The following is a 21,448-nucleotide window of genomic DNA, read 5'->3' as shown; positions in this document are numbered from 1 at the left end:
ATTTCCACTGAAATTTCAAAAAATCTCACGGTTATAGATATTTGACTTAAGATAAAAACAATTTTTTAAAAATAAAGTTAAAACTAACTTAGTTTCTAACCGCTTTACTGACCAAAGTCAACACTCTGGTCAATGCCTTTTATGGCGCTTTTTTAGGTATTTACAAACTTTGTCCCTGTGAGTTGTTATATTAGTAGCTTTACCAAACGTAACAGTCTTGCACTATAAAAATGGTGGTTCCATCCAGATCCTAACCCTTGTTTTAAGGGATGACGGGCAGTAACTAGTCCGCGTCAGTGCTTATGTTGTGACGTAGGGATCAATTAACTAATATTTTGCATGGAAACCATTTGTTGATCAAAACACATCAAAAGCGTTACAAAAAAGTATTTCGCACCCAATACTTTATAGTTTTTAGTGAACGCCACAAACAATACGACATCCTAATATTTATATTTTGCAGTTAAGATTTAGATTAGTTAAAAACAAGTCTATAAATTTGAATTTTTTACTTAAAGAATTCACCCCAGAACACCAACCAAATAAGCATTAAGGGCATTGTCGGACATATACTTTAAAAGGCCTTGCAATAGTTTAAAAAGTTATACTTCATTTAAGTCATTTTTTATTAAATGAAACCTTGAAGAGCATGTTTCTCAACCTACTGGTCGCGACCTCCAAAGGGGTCCCCAGGCACTTTTGATGATTTTATCATCCAAACTTTCCTTGTGACTTCTGTTTAGCATAGTAACTGACACGGCAGTTTGATTTTGAATTGTCACAACAGGATTTGCGATTATATACTTTCGTGTGATTATGGGTAAAAAAGAGTAAAAATGTTTGAGAGTAAATGAAGTGAAAGCGTTCTTGGTCGGTATATGAACCAAATGATTAATATTTGCAAAAAATATTCAAAGTTACAGGACCCGTACATCATCGACTCAACTGCGTGATACATCACATAACAAATTTCGTGATTCATCAAAAGTTTTAATGATTTTCTTCGAGAAAGCAGATTTTGTGCGACCAGACCACAGCTGTGAAAAGCACTTTAGACAGCTCGATTCTCCCTATTGCGTAAGACCAAGTAAATGAATTGTGATGATGGATGTACCGTTCAATTTTCGTCCAATTTCGTTGTGTGGAACACTACACCCGAGCACGAACAAATGTATTGTACGAACAATCAATGGGTGAAACTGAAGGAGATAATATGCATGGTAATTTGAAGACCAATATTTCACAGGCAAAATCTATTTGGGCTATATACTACAGACAGTTAAATTTTAAGATAGATATTCAATAAAACCAACACGTTTTGAGCAACTTTTGTCAACTCCAGCTGTTTTATTGCTGTACTGGGTGAATTATATTGGTATGTTATAATCCTTTTTGATCTACGTAAGCGTTTGTTTTTATATTATATCAACTGCAATTTTTTTTAATTGACATACAGATGTCCCGCAGTTGCAAAAAAAGTATAGTTTTTTACTGGTGGGCAAAACATATTAAAATTTGATTAAAAAGACATAAAGTAGTGTTACAAAAAAAATTTCGTATTCAAGCGAGCCAAAGCTGTTTTTACAACGAAAAATTCCTATCAATAACTTTACGAACCAAATATGCTAACATATAGTTCAAAAATTCCCTGTTTGCGATGCAGCCTTTTTTGGAATGCAAATTAAACCCTACTGCCTCCCCTTTTGCTAAACAGAATTTATACCACACAGTTTTCATCAGGCTATGGTATTAGTGACCACAATTATTAAACACTGGTTAAAGCATGGCTTACATGTTAGCCTTACTAAACCACCTTGACGCAGGCTTGTGGCTAACCGGACCACACGCTGTATTGGGTTCGTGAGCTACTGTATTATATAACAGTACACAAAGGGATTTACATCCAATATGTCTACTTTGCTAATACCGAAAATAATGTTTTACTGCTGTTTTTGACTTTTCGACATAATTTCTCCGGCAAAACAATATTCCTTTCAGCACAAAGTGTTTGATGGTCCGTTATACTCTTGCTACATGATTTGTACGTGTACCATATAGTTCCGTGAAGTTTTTTAACTGTAGTTTTAATGTTTTTGTTTAAATCAAGGAATTTTAACTTTTGACAAATTAGACACCTCTAGGTGTTCGATACAATTTGTGGCCGTGGGTTATACAATACATCAGATGATGCTATGGGCATTAATCAAGGAGGTTGGTAAACCGTAGTTGAGACAAAAACAACCTGATTTCGATACAGAAATGCTAAAAAAATTGAAGAGACGACGTCTTCGTCTACTTACTCGGCGCAGTAAAAAGAGTCTAATCCGAACGTTAAAATCCAAAGGTATAGAGCTTAACCATAACTGACATAAAAGTTAACTGGAAAAAAACAAGACATAAAACAGCACACCACACAAGGCATCTGTCTTTTGACACAGCGAACTCTGCGTTTACCACATTAAAAGCCAGCGAGATCGTATGGTACTACCAGCACATAGTTAACGTCTCTCAATTTGTTTGACCTCGACAAGAAAAAGCACACAAAACTATAAAAATCGGAAGTTGAAAAAAGCCCAAATTTATGGCAAAAATTTTTAACATTTTTGTTCACGTCCCCTTAAATTACGACAAAAACAACGCATAAACGACAAAAAAGGTGCGATTTAGCTAAATATTGTTTCAAATGTGCAATGAATGGGTTTCATAAACAATCTGAGTACGGGCCCATAAGGAATCAATAGACCCCAGATTAAGAAACCCTAATTTAGGCAGTTAGTTAATGTGAAAACCTTTCCATTACCTTTCGCATACAAGAGAAACGATGTGCGATTCTCCAGCAAAACATATTGTTTACAATCCAATTCGATTACCGACCACCGAACATTTAAGTAGAAAGCAGTGATAGGACATACAATGATTTTCAATTGTCGTTTGATTTCCATTAATCGGGGCAACATTTAAGTCACCAGTCCCGGAAGGAAGCTAATGAATAGCGCTGATAAAATGGATTCTTAAAACCAGTTGCAACCAAGCTTCAACATCCAATTACGCATTATCCCTATAAACATGGGGGGGGGGGCAATAATGGTACAATACAAACAAATACGCTTAGGGTATAAATAATACAAAGCTACATTATTCAAATGGTAAAACACTTCATCTTAGAGGCGCTATGTACGGTAAACATATTTGAATAAGGTTTCAGAAAGGACTTTTTAAAAATAAAGTTATGTGTTTAGTTCATTAATATTATTTGTAAATGTACGCATTACATGGAATGTAAAAGATGTCCAACGAAAACAAGCAACCCGCAAACCCATTGTTTTCATCAAGTAACTTAAATTTTGCACAAAATGCTTTGTTTACATGTGTGTGTTTTGCATTTTGTCGCTTTAAAAGAAATTTGTCCTGCAAGTTATGTCATTATCCTGATGAAGGCGTCTTGTATAGGACGTCGAAACGTCGATTGTTTACAATAAAACTGCTGGATGAGCAATACTTGGTCGTACGGTAAACATGTTGTTTTCAAGCATATATACCGACGTTAGACAAGGTTTTAACCAAGTAAATGGAAACCAGCTAAGTTTAAAGATTGTTTAAACCGAAGGGATTAAAGACTTAAACGGTTATTAATTCAAACAGCTGTTGTTTTGGGTCCAGTGGTTTTAACGATACTTTAAAATTCAAACTTTCTTTAATTATCAGTTTCGTTAAAGTTTCGTGGTTGGCTGCCCACAATGTTCTTTAAGCGCTTCGGGCACCGCTAGCACATTCTCAACACACAAAGAAAATCCATGCTTCGCACATAAACTACGGTATCGAGACAGCGTACACGACACGTGTAATATAGCTCATAGTGGTTATAATTGCACCCTGGGAGCTTGTGCATGCCCAAACACATAGCAAGCAAAGCAAAAACCGCTCCAAGTGAACTGAGGCTCGTGTGAACTGTCAATTGGGCAACCACGTGATCGGTGCTTGACCAATCAGAGGCAAGTGGAAGAGTGAGCGTGGATGAGCACGTTTGTGAGCAATTGGAGGAAACGGCAATTCCTTGGTTTGAGTCAGATTGATTTGCATCAAATGACAGGGAGATTCCTGTGTGACAGCGGACATAACAACTCTACGTGTATGCTGAACAACTATTACGCCACAGTATAACATCCTTCCTTCCTACAGACGCAGGACAACTGTTGTTGTGAGGACGTTTCTTAGTAAATGAAGGGCTATAAACCATATTTCAGTGTGTTAAAGGATTTGTTTGGCATCCAAAACATTATGTAAAGCAAAACTAGATTACAAATACCGGTATTGTTTACATCGATCTTGACACGGTTAGTCCCAAAGTTCACAAACAGTTACAACCGCAGTTGAAAAAAAAATGTCACTTTTTCTTGTGTAACCAAATTCGCATTTTTTTTCAAGGTAGAACAAAAATACGTTTGAAAGTTTTAAAATACACATTATGTAGGTCTAATATTACATACGGCAGTCAAGTATTACTTTTCCGGCAGAATGAACGAAACACGGTTCAAAAGCTTTAGCACAGTGGTTCTCAACTTTAACGACGAATTCCTCACTTAACAATTCAAAAGTATTTCATTTCTCCCCAATACACTACATATAAGATGCTAAACCAAACGAATATCATTTAAAATTGGGTCTTTTATCAACGTCACAGGTTATATTCCCAAAGCTTTGCGTAAAAACACCCAACATACTCGTACAAACCGCGCCCACTTTACGCCCTCAAAAAATGACTGTACCACGTCACCAGTGAAGCGTACGCGGGTGAAAAGTCCGGGCATGTGGTAAGAGTTGATGGGAAGTGACGGCTTTCCACAGGGAGGAAATGTAAATTCTCTGAAAGCGGGCGACGGAACAACGTCGTCCTACGCACAAGCTTGCGGTAAAACGATTTACATTAGCTTGCGTCGCATATGCCCATTTGTTACACAACAATAAGGTTTTGCATAAACAGCTTTAACAGGCAATCTGAGGGATTTTTGGTAGCACACGTAAAATCAATGTAAAGGTTCAGCGGCGGTTTACACCCTATTTAATCTACAAATTGGAAATCTGAGGTTTGTAAGTAGGTGCGTGAAAACAACGGCGTAAATACAAGAGGATTTCATCAATTTAAACAACCCAAACCTTATGCAAATAAATGGGGTTAGACACTTTTCTGTAGTTCCTAAAAATACGAAACAACGTCTTACATTTTGTCCCAAACAATAACCCAGAGTTGTACGCGGACCAGAAAACTAGTGAAATGCTGCAAAATGGTGCCCAGTTTAAAATCAAGCCGGTTAGGATCTTCCAATCAAGCTTAATGAGAGCCTTAAAGAAGAAGAGTAATTAAAGTAAAAAGGTAATCGGAAGCAACACAGTCGCATTGGTCTGTAATAGGCTTTGTACTGCTGTTGTTGGCTAGCACGTACACTTTTCAACGGGTGATAAATTTAAATAGAGCATTGTTTTTCAGCCTTTTTAAGTTGCCGCACACAAACAAACAATTTTTTTTTTCGAGAAACACTTTGCAACAAAAATGTTTAAAGGAATTAAATTGCAACTTTAATATGATCGGTTTTATTTTGTTTACTTTGTTTACGAATAAAACTAAAATAGAGGTCTAGCGTCGAATAGTACCCCTGTATTTTGTCATCACGGCATAAAACATTTCATGATAGTTGCAATTGAAAAACCGTTTTTTGTGCGACACTTGAAACTTTCTCAGCACAGGGTAGCAGTGCATATAGTGGTTGGAAAACACTTATCTAAAAAGCTGTTTTAAGAAACCGCATATGTTTCTTATAGTTGCTATCACCACACCGTAAAACCCCCAGTACAAAATCGGGATAGGACTGTACAATGTTGTGAGAATTTTTGGCAAAGTGTTTGTTATTGTATTGATGGTTATCACCCCAGGTTCACTTTCGTGCCTAGATTTGGAATCAATTTTGGGGAAAATGCGATGTTCTCTGCTAATCTTTTGGCGAAATTACAAGAAAGGTGGTTTTTGAAGTTACGAAATGCAAAAATTCCCCAAAGACAAAAAAGGAAAAACGGCAAAAACCTTGTAACATTCAACATGTGCAAAAAGATATTTGTAAAGGACCACTTAACGACCGACAAATTGGCTGTTTTAAGAAACACGCAATCCTTGAAAAGGTTTGGAATTTTAGAGTTAGCTAGTAAGCCATAAATGTTTTTTGTGGTTTTTATAGTTTTGTAGGTTTTACACTCATAGGGAGCACAAAAAAGCTCTTTATTGCCCTCCGGCGGCAAGCTAAAAGCGGGACACCAAAAAGCAATGTACGTGCCTACGGCTGAAAACCTTGGTAATTTGTTTCAGTCTTGACATAACAATTAATGAAACGCAATACTTGTGGCAAAAATAGTAACTTATCTTCCAGCAGTTAATGCAAAAAAAGGCGTTTGCATTAGATTTTTTTCCCCAATTTTTTTATCACATGTTTCAAGCACTGAAAAGCGCAACATAGTAATATTACAGTTGTTAAATCTGTCCTAAACTCATACTTAAATTCGTTCAAATAGTGGTGATAGCAGACCGGTATAAAATGAAATAAACGTCACAGAAACTCACTCGTCAATCTTGTCCGGATCCCCCCAGCTTTGTTCCGGGTCGATACTTCCGTGTCCCGTGTGAACAAAGGAATGTTTTAACGGCAAACTGATGTCGCTAGAACCAAAGTCGTCAGCTAGAAATGCATAGGAATAGCATTGCTGGGACAAATTGTATCAAAAGATGTGACTAATAAATTTATAAGTACTAATCTAAATGTAAAGTTCGCATTGAAAAAGGCTTAACAATTTTAGCCTTAATTGAAGTCATAGGTTTTGTGCAGGTAGTCCTAACATGTCATCTTCGCTTACATAGGTTATGTGCAATTTTGCGAGGAAATGTTCCGACTTCAAGAGTTCGTTTGTTCTGGCCTCGCCACCAACTGTTCTCCGCCCTGAAACACAAGTTTGCTGAATATCAAACCATCATACGCTATGTAAAAATCCTCTAAGTTGTACCACACACAAGGGTCTTTATAATTTGGTCACCACCAGGGTTGAAACATTGTGACACTAGGGATTTTTTTCAAATTCAAAAAACAGGATCGACAAAGAGTGATTATACTAAACCCAACATATCAGACCCTCCAACAGACAGCATGGTCATTTACGATCACTGTTTATGGCACAAACAACTAAGAACAGACAATATTTTCCCATTAACCGGCCAATGAATATCAGCACCGGCCAATGAATGTACATTAATATGTATATTTCAGTCTGATTATGTTGCTTGAAAAATAGTTTTCGTTTTTTTTAGAACGTTTGTAATGCACAGTTATAGTGGTTCTTCAAAGTTTGGAAATCGGCATTGATTTCAATATGTATCTGATTTTAGAAAAATAAAAATACTTAGAGCAAAAGCCGTGCTGTCCATATTTGTGGTCGCGACTCCCCCATAATCAAAACAACAAATTACACAAAATATAAACCAAGTTCCGCGGCAGGGTGCACGCCCTTTTCTAATCCTATAAGCAAATAAACATAACGGCATACCTCAACATTGCTATGACGTTAGCATAACGTTAGGTGACGCGAAAAATGGGCGCGCTATGCATTCCATGCTTACTTAGCATATTTTGTACGCTGAAGGCCTAAAAGCCAGCAAATCCAGACAGGCATTAATCTGTAACGCAAGGACAATTGCGGTACGATAAGGCAAAGGACAATGTCTAAGCGTACCCGGGTCACGACCTTATCCCCGCAGCCATAACAGCGCCATCAACAAACATAGCACTTCGCTTTGTAGATATTGAGGCAATGCATTGACAAGAGGTTGGGTCGACCGCTGCTTGACGCGTGAAATCGAGGTAGCGTGATGGCGTTGCGTGTACGGAGAAATAGTTGAAGGACGTCGGCATGATGGTAGTGCAAATAAACAAAACGAGTTCAGGTTTGGTTGCAGTGGTCGGACAGGTTCGGTTTGCTGATTACGTAATGTCGAGTTCAATCAGAGGTCCGCTCCTTTCTGACACCAGGCGGAAAATTATCAATTTAAAATGTTTTTTGACGAATTGCTTTGTTTGTAATTGATTTTTTTACAGCAAACATAGTTTTATTTTATTTTTATGTGTAACAAACCATTTGGTCGTTTTTGTTTGAAAAAAACTTTTTTGAGTTTTACACGCAATTCTTCAAAATCTTTTCGTGACATAAATATTTTTACAAGTTGCACAGGATGTATTTTCTATTAGCTGGACTGTTTTGTTTCAGAAGGCCAAAAAATGATTGCTGGCAAAAAGGTACCTTGAACCTACCAAAAGCGCAAGTATTTAATGATTCAATCATTTAACCTAGTAATTCGCAACCCTGCCTTCAGATGCCAAACTGCAGGGGTGGTTTCTGAACAAAAAATTGGGCGGTCTCTTCGTAATACAACAGCGAAGTAAATTTTATAAAGCAACTTTTTAAACAACGAGCATGGGTGGTTTTGTCAAATAATACTCTCAGTATAACAATTTCGCATCTTTAGGACATTTTGTTGTACTCGTGGCGGTTATGAAAAAGAAGTTGAGAAAAAATATAACATTCTGCGCAAAACATACTCCTTCAACTAGTAACCGTATCCACTGTAGCACAAGGCAACACGAAACCAACAATTCTCCTATGCCACAAGCCATGGAATCGCTTGGTTGACTGTAAACAGGATAAAGGTGGATAACTACTGCTTCAGTCGTTTGGCAAGCCAACCTAAACCGATTACATATTTATTTGCGAATTAACGACGAGTTTGAAGCATGAATGGAGAAAACGTTTGTGGAGAGATCATAGGTCATTTCTTGGAATGTCAGTTTAGAGTTAACGTATCAGCCGCCATTTTGTTTTTGCATGTAGGAACAACTTTGAAATTGAAGATTTTTTGGTTTGCGAAATGAGAAAAATACTAGCGCAAATTGCGAAAATAATATCACAAAAAAGATTCCTACAAATAATCCAGTCACATATAATAAGGTTCAGCTTGAAATTTTTTCGGCTTTGAATTAAATGTTCGTTTCAAGTTCGTTCCAAAGTAATTTTACATTTGCCAGAAGGGCTCTACAAACTTAATATTATGCCTGGCAGCAATATCTTATATAAATGTTCGTTTATTCTTTTTTCTGTTTTCATTACAGGCTTGCTAAATTTTTAAACTTGGTGGTACAAAATTGTAAACAAAATTAAACCTGGTGTGCACTAATTGTTATTTGTAGATGACAAATTTTTTGAAAAAAATTAAGCTGTGAAATATGAGCAAGCAAGAGATTTGAATGTGCACCTTTTCATTTTACTGATAACAAATCCGCAAATTTAAACGCAAAATATAGACCATTCTTAAGAAAGAAAAAATGAAACAAAAACGCTATTCCAAATCAAAGAAATACTGTCAAAAATTACTAGAGACGCATAAAGATCGTAAAGAATCACAAAAAGGTACCTAGTTTAAAAATCTAAATTTTATTCTACATTTTCTTCTTTGTTTAAAAGAGCGTAGTATTAAAAAAAAATTATTTATTTAATGTTATAGTCACTTAATGTTATATTATTTATCTTTAAAAAACACCAACTTAGGTATTCCAAATTACCTTCCTTTGATGACAGTAATGGAATCACCTTTACTGATCTTCAGTCGACCAGGTTCGCTAAAAGAAGTGGTGGCTTGTAATTCCCGTGGTAAAGCCTTAAAAAAACATCACAATTAAATGGGCAAAAACAACTCTTTGCAATTTTTAAGAAAATATTCAATGACACCAATGCACGGCATTATAATGCTAATGCTGGCCGAAAACCGACAACATTTTAAAAGACTTCTATTTATACAGGGAACACTCGTAAGCAACTCGAAAAAATGAAAGGTTTCGATTCGGGAATTTGGTGTTTCCACTAAAAGAGACAAAACACCGCAAAACCAACACTTGCCGCGTTGAAATGAGAAATGAGTTAGAGTTGGCTCAAAAGCCCCGTACAGCTATTTAGTTAACCAACAGGGCGGTTTACACAGCAAACCACTTAAGAATCAACCGGATACCACAAAACCAATAGGAGAAATGAAGAAAAAAGTCGATTTGGAAAGAAAATGATTTTTTAAGGTTAATTCGGCATTGGTTTTACAGGATAGTCGAAAAGCTGGAAGCAATTATATATGCTATGTAAAATGTTTAAATCAGGTTTCCTAAATTATCGCAGATCATGCAATAAAAGTTAGAATGTTTTTTACAGTTCAAAAGAATGGAGGATTGCACTATGGGCGCTAAAATCAGATTCAAACTTTAAAAAATGCAATTTATTTAAAATTTATTTAAGGGTAACAACAATGCAGTGTTTAGTTTATAAAAATCTTTGCAGTTTAAACAGCTTAAAAAAAAGTTAAAAAATTAAAAAACGTTTAAAATAAGGAAAAATGTAAGAGAGTTATATAGCAACCGACGAAATAAATTTAAGAAAGTAAAACATACTTTTTTTTAACAATAACGCTTTTGTTTAGCTTCATAACGTCCCTGCGTCACGCAGGTTATTTCTGCTTCGTGATCGTTTCATTTCATGCTTAGTTTCATATTTCGTATTTCGGTTTTAAAAATTGTTGGTGCCGTAATGTTTCTTATAAATTTGTTAACGAAGAATATTTTTTTAATTTTAAACGCAACATCGAAATTACAGCAACAGTCTTGTGCAGAAACGGAAAAACGATTTGCTTCAAATTAATTTTGTTACAATTTCGTATTTGCCTTTTGGGAGGTTCGTTTGCTGGTTTGGAAATATTTTTTTAAATAATCCCCAGTGCAGAAAAGGCTTTTTTTTTTGTTTGGCGGTTTTTAAACGTATCCCAACGGTTTATTTGCTGAGGTAGCGCCCGCAGTATTGCAATTTTAAACGCTCATCCAAATGAAAAAAAACGACGATTTTTTGACATAGTTTGTCACGTACTCGTTTTTTTAGGCCCATCATTAACCGTTCCAAAAACAGGTAATTTTTTGAGGTTATTTAATTTTTGGCCTAAAATCGCGTTTTTTTACCTTGGACACAGACTCTTTGATCGTGGAAAATGTGGGACGTTCACTTGCTCTTAAACTCCAACATTTTCGCATGATGTAATACATGGAATCTGGGCAATTGTCAGGTTGGCTCAGTCGTTCCCCTTCTTTCTCGATTTTGTGAAGAATCTGAAAATGTACAAAGCAATTTTAATTTAAATCTTCTTTCAAATTGCTTCTGTTCAAAATTCCAGGGTCAAAGAAGAGTTTCGAATAAGGTCACAACTCTTCGTTAAAGTGCAGATTTTATCACATCACCTTCTGCTTGTTGAAGAAAATTCTGGACACATGTTTTCGTATACCGAAAGTAATTAATATGTATTAATTAAATAAAAATGGATTTTACATGATATATCACACTTATACAACGATTCAAAGAGCGCGTTGTGTCAGATCGTTTTCTAAGTTAAATTCAGCGCCTTTTATTTACCTTTATTTTTTTAAAGAACCGCATTCTGTATGCTGATTAAAAGCTGAAATTCAACGGGCAAAAGAAGCGATTTTCGATTTCCTTCGATAAAATATCGCAAGAAATTCGAAAACACAACAACAGAGTGTCCGAACAGCAAAACAGTAACAATACAAAAGCGATTTTCTCAAGAAAATCACAAATTTAGCGTTGTGCACCGACTATATGTAGACGAAAAATGGCCGAGAGAGAAAAAAAGGGAAATATAAAGCAGTAAAAGACAAGAAAATGGCGGACTTGTTCGAGCGGGATTCAAAAGCCATAGGTGAGTCATGTCTAATTATAAACGAACAAACATAAAATAAACACTAAGAAGATTGGACGCGAGCGTACAGCCAGATTGTGGTGATCTTATACAGCTGAATTCAAATCGGCCCAAAAGATCAAAGCCACTGTACGGTATATGATCCCACTGGTCTTGCCAACGAGTATATACAAAGTGAGGGCAATTCCATACACTTATATTAGCAAATTGACAATTCTCCTTCAAAAACTCTCGTTGACCGATGGATTGATACAGGATTAGGCGCTGGTTACAACATAAAAATCTGTGGCGAATTAAACTCTGTGGCGTTAGGTCTTGAGAATTCTATTAGTGGTATTCTACTAAAGCGGCGGTGTACTTGGTATTAACTTGTAGATCGTGCGCTAGTGATTTCGGTGTTTACGTACACGCGCTAAAACACAAACAGCAGTGATTGCAGGATTTCCAAGAATGGTGAACAGTTTGTTTTATACAATATTGTGATTGTTAAGTGACCAAATTAAATGTCCTTATGCTGGTATTATGAGTGCTAAACTGCTAATGCAAGCTTTTTTTGCTCATATTGTATGTATTAACAATTTACCTTTTCGCATTTAAACGTCCCTTTAATTGTCTTAAAATCTTGCTTGGGCAATATATTTTTAACGAAAATGTTACGACTTATGTAACGACACAAACGTCACATGTGTTGCAAGAAAAAAATGCTTAATTATTCAACCATGATGAAGTATACAGTTTTACAGAGTTGCGTGCGGCGTTGACGCAAAAAACGTGTAGGAGTTGACGCAAAAACAAGCTTTGTACAAGGTGGAAAGACTGAAAGACTGAAAAAGGTAATTCGGTACAGTATTGAAAATCTTTTTTTCGCATTTTCATGTGTATTTCTTTTTATCAACAGCCAAAGCTTCGGATCCGTCAGGGATGCACTACTTTCATTGCATTTTAAATGGCGCAAAATAAAATCACATCATGATCTTATTTGTCTATTTAAACAATTTTGTTAAAAAAAATTGTTGTCAACGAGTAAAGAGATTTTTGCCTCATCCGATTCAAAAATTGTACAAAGTTTGCAACCTGTTCATTTTGTATGATAGTTTTTATTTGCAGGAAACGGTATATGTAGGGTGGCCCAAATACTTGCTTTTACTTTAGCTTATCTAATACGTTACCCTACCCAACATTTCTAACTTTCTGCTGATTTTTTTATAAGGGAAACAAAACACAGATCTCCTAACGGACCAGAGTTGTAAACGGGCCTGAAATTGGAGCACCAACCCGGCCGAACCAGAAACCGGCCCGAAAAGCCCGGTCCGACTTACAACCCTGCAATAGACTTCAAAAATCGTTATTCATTTGTTTGATTGTTTACCTGGATGCCGCTGTAACTTAGCCAAGGCTCCTGACCAAAGGTGAACATCTCCCACAAGGTGACGCCAAACATCCATACATCACTGGCATGTGAAAACTGACGCTTCCTTAGTGATTCTGGGGCACACCTAAAAAGGACGAAGGCCTTTTAAATCGATTAAGATAACGACTGGAGGCCCCAACTTCGCTTTTAAAAACAAGCAAAGGCACATGGCAAGATTTGCATACCGCTTTGTTATTTGACAACACAATGTTTTCATCTTACTGCCGAAGGGGTCATTACAGTGCAAATCCCAAAGGGATCAAGTCAGGGCAATAAAATGTAATTAAAAGCAACCAAATTAAAATGAACCCAATCGACCTGATAATGAATCCGATTTTGTTTATTCAACTGTTTTGAACTGGGTGGAATATTAACATTCTTGGTTACAAAATTCGGTAACAAGAATACCAATGGGATGGAATTTACCGTTTTGTCACGTACTTTTTGCAAGGTCTAGTGCCAAACGCAAAACATGTACTGGGTTACAGTTGTAAAAGGGTGCACCTATAAAGCGTTGTTTGTGACCTTTTCTGGTTAAGCTAAACTTTTTGGCTTTCCATAACCATTTGGCAACTTAATGAAATGTGTATTACAGGAAACAGTATAGAACATTTTGCTATGTCATGCTTTTCACTAATTTATCACTGACATATTTCTGACTTATTTTGGTTCGTAAACGCGGTGTTCAAAACATTGTGCAAATAAATGTTATACATTATAAATATTATAGTATTGTGAGAATAAATGCTATAAATTTCGGTTTCAGGGCATGCTGGTTCGTTTACTTTAACTTAGCAATGTTATAAAGTTCAAAAATACGCATGATTCCGATCTAATATACAGTGCGACAGGCAAATACCGCAACTAAACTGTTTTAGAAACTGTACGGTTCATTGACTATATTCCGTGCCCAAAACATCGTTGCCAACTCTTTTGCTTTGTTTTATGAACTACAAACGCACTTGTATAACTGGCAGTTTTTCAAAATTTTAAAACGCAAACGTCACTGCAACTTGATTTCGAACGTCATTTCCGCAAGAAGTTTCGACTGTCCCAAGTGGAATGGCAGCTCGTGCACCCAACATTACGCTGCTATTCATATAAACGTGAAAACGTGTACTTTAATTGAAAAAGGATGGATTTCAGCCAGAAACAACTGAAGCTATCAAGTACGGAACAGGAACCATTCTAGATATTTTTTTGGCATTCGGTGGCCATACTTAACGTTTTTTTTTTCTTTGTTTACGAAGTACCCACTTATTTGTGCTGATAATTGACTACCGAAGTATCTTTTTTTCCTTTACGATAGCCCGTTAAGAAAATATTAGTTCAATCTTACTTTGCCATGCTACGTCTCAATGCGCGTGTAAATATTAAAACCGTAGCGGAACCACAAATATTGTGAATAAAAAAATGTTATTCAATTTCCAGCTTTGGCAAATAAATGGAAACTATAGGCAAGTATTTGGTAACCACCATATAATTGCAAGGGTTCTAACTTGGTTGGGGGATGTCTAACTAACCAGCTCTGGGGTCGTCAGAAGAAATGCTGCTTATACCGTATTAGATAAATAGAGCGAAAACAGACAGCAAAACTGAAAATTTTACCCCACATACCATGCAAAAGGAACTTTCCGCTTTTCTCTCATCACATAATGGTCGTCCTTGGTGTCAAGCGCTCGCATAAGACCAAAGTCGCCGATTTTGACCTAAATTTTGGTTTTGGTTAATGTTTAAACTGCGGTCAGTAGATACAGTGCATGTACACATAAAGGCACTTGTATGTAAACATTACAACTCCACCACTGCTTTAGTGTTTATTTGGGAGAAATATGCCTGTACGTACGTAACTACGGCTGTGTAATGGCAAATTGTCGAGTATGCCTAAAATGCGTTATAGCAAAGTTCTAAATTATAAAATATTTGTGAAGTTGGGTAAATACACGGCACCACTTTGTTAGCTGTCAAAAATCTGTTCAAAAAATTACTTTTTTTTATAATTCGACTTTCAACGGTTTTGTCCAAGCCAACGGTGGTCAAGCTTTCGATAACAGCTTTTGAAAACAAATCTTTACCCTTTCAGCTGAAGCAAGTAGAATATTACGGGCAGCGAGGTCCCGATGAATGAAATGCTTGTGTTCCAAATAAGCCATTCCCACTGCGATTTGCACTGCCCACTCGCACAAAGTAAAAATAACGTGAGATTCGTATTTGCGGAGACGATCCAACAGTGAACCAAGAGGAGCAAGTTCAGTCACCTGAAAGTTCATAGAATAAAAATGCAGACTTTTAACATTACAGCTGAAAATTGCCATTAATTACTACTTACGACAAAATAAGGACTTTAGTAATTGTCACATAATAAACTTGAAGAAAACTCCAAATATGTTGCTACTGATCACTTTTACACAAAACATTTAATGTACCACAAACTAGAACAGTGGTCTTTAACCAGTCGATAATTTGACATTTTTAGGGGGGTAAGTGCATTATCTTTTCGTAGTTTGGTGACGTCATTTTTGTGACGTCATAAGTACTTAATAAATGAAAAATCAAATTTATCTGGTTGTTCTAAAGGGTAACGATAAAAAAGGTTAAGAACCACTGATCTGGGACTAGTATGATTATTCATGGTACAAATTTGATTTAAAAAAAAACACAAGTGGAGGCAATTTCAAGAGCCTACCATTTTCATGGGTGATGATATGACAATTCCGTACAAGCGAATGAGGTTAGGATGGTCTAACATGTGCATTGTGTTGACCTCCTTAATGAAATCATCAAACACATTGGTGTCATGCAACATGTCCTGTTTCAGACATTTCACAGCCACTTTGATCTGTTGAACAAGCATCAAGATCAAAAAGCGGATTGATGTCATAAAGTAATCGAAACTAATAAATTTAAGTTGCTCATTTCATACCATTGGCAGGATAAGAGGATATGTGTAACATGAATCATTAATAATTCAGTACAAAGTAAATATCAAGCAACACCATTACAACATAGCTATAATATTTAAATTGATTCTTTATGCTTGGGAAACAAATAAAAGCTTTTTACGAGATCTGGTAAATGACTAAAGGCCCTTACGTGTAGAAGAAATACTCTATGAAAAAAAAAGAACCACAATAATTCTAAATACTGTTTAAAGTTTACATGTTAAAAAATGGCATACCTGTACTGTAAACTATGAGACAGACAAATTACAAAACTGCATTAGGTCAATAAATAACCATATTATATTACTAATTTAACAAAACGCATAAAAAACTTTTAACAAGAAAAGTTTATCTAAGGTACCGTTGCTCCGCTAGGTGGAGTCCACTCTCCCTTTCTTACAACTCCAAATGACCCATCACCTAGTTTCTCCTGTAAGGTGATTTCTTTTTCACTGATAAAACAAGTGAGTCCAAATCCTGGCACTAAACTTGAGCTGCTCGAAGCAGGTTGTCCATCTGCCCCAGTTTTCTAGAGAATGGAATAATGTTTTTTGCATATTTTGGACAAAACTATTCTCTTGCTGTAACGATTCCAGCAATAAAAAAATATTCAAAAACTTTTGACAACATATTGTTTAATTTATTGATGCAGTGATTCCTTGTTTTCTGCTGTTATTCATCACTCAACTTTTTACTTGAGTCGCAGATAATTAAAAACTAACTAAATAAAATTGAAGTAAAGAAGTTTCAAAAGCAAGCTTGTTTTGAATTGTTAGCTGTGACAGATTTTAAGTCGACCTAGGTCAAACGCTGAAAAAAAAATTTCTAAAATGTACACAGGTATATTTACAAACATTTAAGACACAAACAACATAAAAACTAACCTTTTTGAACCAGGACTTTTTCTGAGCAGCCCTGGCTTTCTTAACTGCATCAAGAAGTCTTCGTTGAGCTGGTTTACCAAGACCTATCTTGTCCAAATCTTCCCCTTTTACAAAATCAAAATGGGAGAGCTGGGTCACCTACAGTCAAAAACGGGTTTCACATTTAGGTTTTTTAGCACATGTAAGGTAATGTTATATCTACAATATTTAAATTGGCTGCAGGAAATTTTTTTGTGTTAAATATTTAATATTTTCATTTTTATGCAGTACTGAATACCTCTTTTGCTTTTACCAAAAATGTTGCACCCAGTACTAATGCAACATAATGTATCCACACACACCTGTAGTTCATCTCTTAGCTTTAAGTAAAACTGCCCAAGTTGAACATCTACCAGCAGTTGACGCAACCAAGTGGTGCCATCCAATCTTGCAGCACACATTGTTGTGAAAAAATGATCTTTAGTGCAAGATAGTCACTCAATGCTTGTCGCAGCATAAAGCTGATAGGACTATTTGTTCCATGTCATGATCTTACAGAATTTCGGAAACAGGATAGAGATTAAACAGACCAAAATTTAAAAATAAATTACCAGCACAACTTTTCCTTAAATAAAAACTGGAAAAAAATTGTAATATTTGTCACCAATATAGAAAAAAAAATAGTTAAAATGTTTGGATAAGGAGCTTAAACACAAATCCTGCCTGTGACTACAAAGTTTAGAAGGAGTAATATATATATACATACCACAACACATTTTTACCTAGTCACCATGTTTAAATGCCAGAAAATAACCTTCTGTTTGGTTTGTGCATGGCATGGTTTAGTGACTTTAAACAAGTTTTTTTTTTCCCTCAAATATTCACACAACAGCTATTTGTACTGCACTGGTTTATAAAGTGGTTCAAAAAGAGCCATTGCCTGTTATAGTTGGCTCCTGTATATAATCCACCCCTTTCAAGAAAAACCTTAGTTTTTACTATGCACAGGTATTTTTCGTGCACACATTATCTCATGGGCACATTTGGGGCCAACAAGTTTGAAAAGTATCGCTCTAATCTGTAACGATGGTTTTTGTCTTAGAAATAAAAAAGCTGCATTGGAAGAAGAAACAAGGCAACCACGAAACCACTGGTAACCTACAGTCATACCACTACCCCAAATCATGTCTAAACCGTGTAGCTTTCAAGCATCTTACATGCGTTTGTGGGCATGTTTCGTTAAGGAGAAGGTCCGCTGCCTGTGTTATGCTCCCATATTGATCGGTTACGGTGCATTGGTTTCCAACTCGTCAAACACAAAACGTGCCGAACCTTCATTACGTCCTGGCAGCGCTAAAAAGTTTAATCGTTTTTTTTTTTTGAGTAACCATAAAATACTGTACCATTCTTTAATATGCGATTTTGACAAGTCCCTTACTCACATTAAACGACTTAACAGGCCACAACCGCGACCGACTTTGGGCTTTTAGCAAAGCTCTTTGAGTAACTAAATTTCTCCCAACCATATCGAAAAAAGTGAAATACTTCGCATTCCACAGAAGAACAACAAAAATATGAGGTGTAAACAAATAAAAAGTTGACCAATACAAAACGTTGACCAATACAAAACGGCCTCCACCGCACTAAATTCTAGTTGTCCGTCAGTGCGTATAATGTTAACCCACTTTCGCATATTGAAAACATGCAATCTTTTTAACTGTCGTGATATTTGTCCAATGGCACTAGAATAGAATCTAGTGAATAGTCATCTACGTTCGTCTCAAAATCAAATCGTGTCAAAATTGGATCGTCTTTTTGCGCTGGAGTCTGGACGTCTTATTTCGCCTTGTAATGGTACACTGCAAAACATTGCAGTTTTATGAAAAAAAGATTTCGCTATGCAGTGGACAACTGGAAATCGAGCTCCTCAAAATAGTAAGGTAAACTGTGTGTTTCATAGAAGTTGCATGTTTTAGAGTAGATTGTTGGGAAAGATTAGGGTTACATTAAGCCTGTCCACTGCATAGTACTTAGCTAGCCGTTGTTTGCTTGTTTTGTAGTATTCCTCCAAAAAAAAACTGCTCTTTCGGTTGCGGGAGCAGAGATATGCGAGAATGAACTTCTCACACCTCCGAATCAAAGGGTTTTATCCTTCCTGCCAATCGGTGTAACTTCGCGTTTTATTAAACTGAAAGCGTTTGTACTCAAACTTTAAACAATTTTTCCAAATCAGTAAAGGGCAAAAGTAAAACAAATGGAGTATCGCGGTTCTGTGCTAACGCTGGGATAAACGTTCATTTAAGTTCAGGTCAAATTATAAAGTACTTAGTTTTTTACAAAGGTGGGGAATTTAAGAAAGGGAAAGTAACATGTTAAAAGCAACAAAACGCACAGGTTGACCTTTAAAGTTGCTGTTGTTTGTTTTATTTTTGTTTCAATGTGCGGAATGGCGTTAAGTGCATGCGTGAAGCACATGAATAGATCAGTGCCTTGCTGCTGTTGGCCACTCCAAGAATTTGGTATGTCGGCATAAAAAGTCGGCGTTCTCGAAAATATGTGAAAATCGTCATTCGAAAAGATCCTTAACAAAATACACAAAAAGTCAAGTTCGAACATTTTTTGGGCCTATCATTAACGTTTGACTTCGTCATGCAGCTGTGATTCTGATACAGGAAGATTATAATCTGATACAGGAAATATAAAACATAACGACAACAACAAAATACGTCATCTGCACAAACCAACGCAAACGCGATGTCGCAAAAACGAGACATTACCCAGCAAGTACAAAAGACTAAGTAATAACCACCTAACTGCTGTCTAAAACGCCATACATTCGCCAAATGGTCTCTCATTCAAGGGGACGCTGCTAACCGTTCGTAACAGTGTTTGGGTTATGTTCCAAAATAGAATAAAAACATTTTCCCTAGTTCATGTCTTAAATCAGAAACACGACTGTACTGGAACATAATACGTAGCTTTGTCAATCAATTGTTCAGCTCGACGGCGGACTCATTGTGAGCATAACGCATTTCGGCGTTGCCCGCCCACCGAGGATAAAAATGAAACAAACAAGTAAACAAGAACCAATGAAAGTACTAGCAACAGTAATTGAAAAACCGCCTTTGAGTTTTTTGCATTCTAAATGTGTAAAAACGGCAATCAAAAATATGAAATACTCTTCTGTATAGGCACTGACATATGTCCTTGGTCTGCCAACAAGACACATTTTGTGAATAGCATTAATTTGTTTTTGTGTCTTCACCCCTAGCCATACATTTTTAAAAAATGGTTGCCATTAGCCAGGTATTTATGGAAACAGTTACAAGCAGCACATTGCATTTCATCAAACTATAACACATAGTTTTAGGAAAGCCATTGATTGAAACAGTCATGTCAGCACCCTAAAATATATACAGAAACATAGTTTTCCATTGGCAAGACAAAATATTTACAACAACAAACAAATTTAGATTTGCTATACTATGTGACATCTGACAAGCTATTGTATAACTAAGCACCACAACATTTTTTTAAGTTACACAAAATGTAGACCATAAAATAAAACATTTTTGTTTCAAACAAAAGTAGTTTTGTAGGTACATGGTTGTATTGTTTCTCCTTTTCATCAATGATTTACAATATTGGATAAATAAACAGATGAATACTGTATCATGTAATATGGATTGTTTACTTAAAAGGTAGGGAGAAATTGAACATGAACGATATCAATTTTTCTATTTCAGAAATCCCATGTATAAATTTTGTTTGCTTAAAGGTATTGGGGTTTGAACCTTCTTTAAATAAAATTTTGTAAAATAACAAGATTTACAATTTACCAAATTAGTAAACCAAGTATTAGGTTTCTAAGGTGATAAAGTGGGCATGGGCAAAAGATTCCACCAAAGTACCTGTAATGGTATTTCTGTGAAATTGCCAGCAGCTTCAAAAGGGACAAAATTGAGGCTGACACCAATTAAAGAATGGTTTCTAAAATTCTGTTGACCTCAACTTCTCTTAGCATACTAATTTGCTTTAAAATCAATGCTTTGCAACAGATACTTCAAAACATACAAAAACACTCAATTTAATATAATAAAAACAATTTATTATTATTACGTGTTTAATAAGAAACAATGTTACTTTTACAAGTCTCAGGTTATTTGTATTTGTTCACATAACTACCTAAAATACATATTGTTTTTGATAGGCAGAAGGCAGCATAAACCACGCTTTCTCAACCCGTTTTAGGCATGAACCACGGTAAAAGAAGGTCTGAGCCATTCCATTTTTGTCTTTTAGAGTAAAGTAAACCACACAACAAGCAATTGGGTTTATTTCTGTGAAACTGAATTTCATATGGAACTATCTCCAGTTCATGGCCAAATATCATAAACACACACAG

The 21,448-nt window shown here is 36.0% G+C and overlaps 1 protein-coding gene across 1 annotated transcript in view; it reads right to left on the bottom strand.

The window, feature by feature from the left end:
• LOC145230497 (activated CDC42 kinase 1-like) overlaps positions 1 to 17,696 on the bottom strand; it is a 66,907-nt gene extending 49,211 nt beyond the window's left edge. The window contains exons 1-11 of the mRNA XM_080095932.1: positions 17,406 to 17,696; positions 17,065 to 17,202; positions 16,542 to 16,709; positions 15,925 to 16,077; positions 15,314 to 15,496; positions 14,856 to 14,947; positions 13,197 to 13,323; positions 11,076 to 11,222; positions 9,648 to 9,742; positions 6,898 to 6,980; positions 6,608 to 6,722 (exon numbers count right to left, since the gene is read on the bottom strand). Of these exons, the coding sequence (XP_079952058.1) occupies positions 6,608 to 6,722; positions 6,898 to 6,980; positions 9,648 to 9,742; positions 11,076 to 11,222; positions 13,197 to 13,323; positions 14,856 to 14,947; positions 15,314 to 15,496; positions 15,925 to 16,077; positions 16,542 to 16,709; positions 17,065 to 17,202; positions 17,406 to 17,504 (1,400 nt within the window). The 5' untranslated portion in view covers positions 17,505 to 17,696. The remainder of the gene's footprint in view (positions 1 to 6,607; positions 6,723 to 6,897; positions 6,981 to 9,647; positions 9,743 to 11,075; positions 11,223 to 13,196; positions 13,324 to 14,855; positions 14,948 to 15,313; positions 15,497 to 15,924; positions 16,078 to 16,541; positions 16,710 to 17,064; positions 17,203 to 17,405) is intronic.
• Positions 17,697 to 21,448: the final 3,752 nt, after the last annotated feature.

The sequence above is a fragment of the Phallusia mammillata genome, chromosome 5 (genome assembly GCF_965637545.1).
Source record: "Phallusia mammillata chromosome 5, kaPhaMamm4.hap1.1, whole genome shotgun sequence".
In the NCBI taxonomy this organism is placed as follows: domain Eukaryota; kingdom Metazoa; phylum Chordata; class Ascidiacea; order Phlebobranchia; family Ascidiidae; genus Phallusia; species Phallusia mammillata.
The sequence above is the reverse complement of the archived record's forward strand: the minus strand, read 5'-3'. Positions and strand labels throughout refer to the sequence as shown.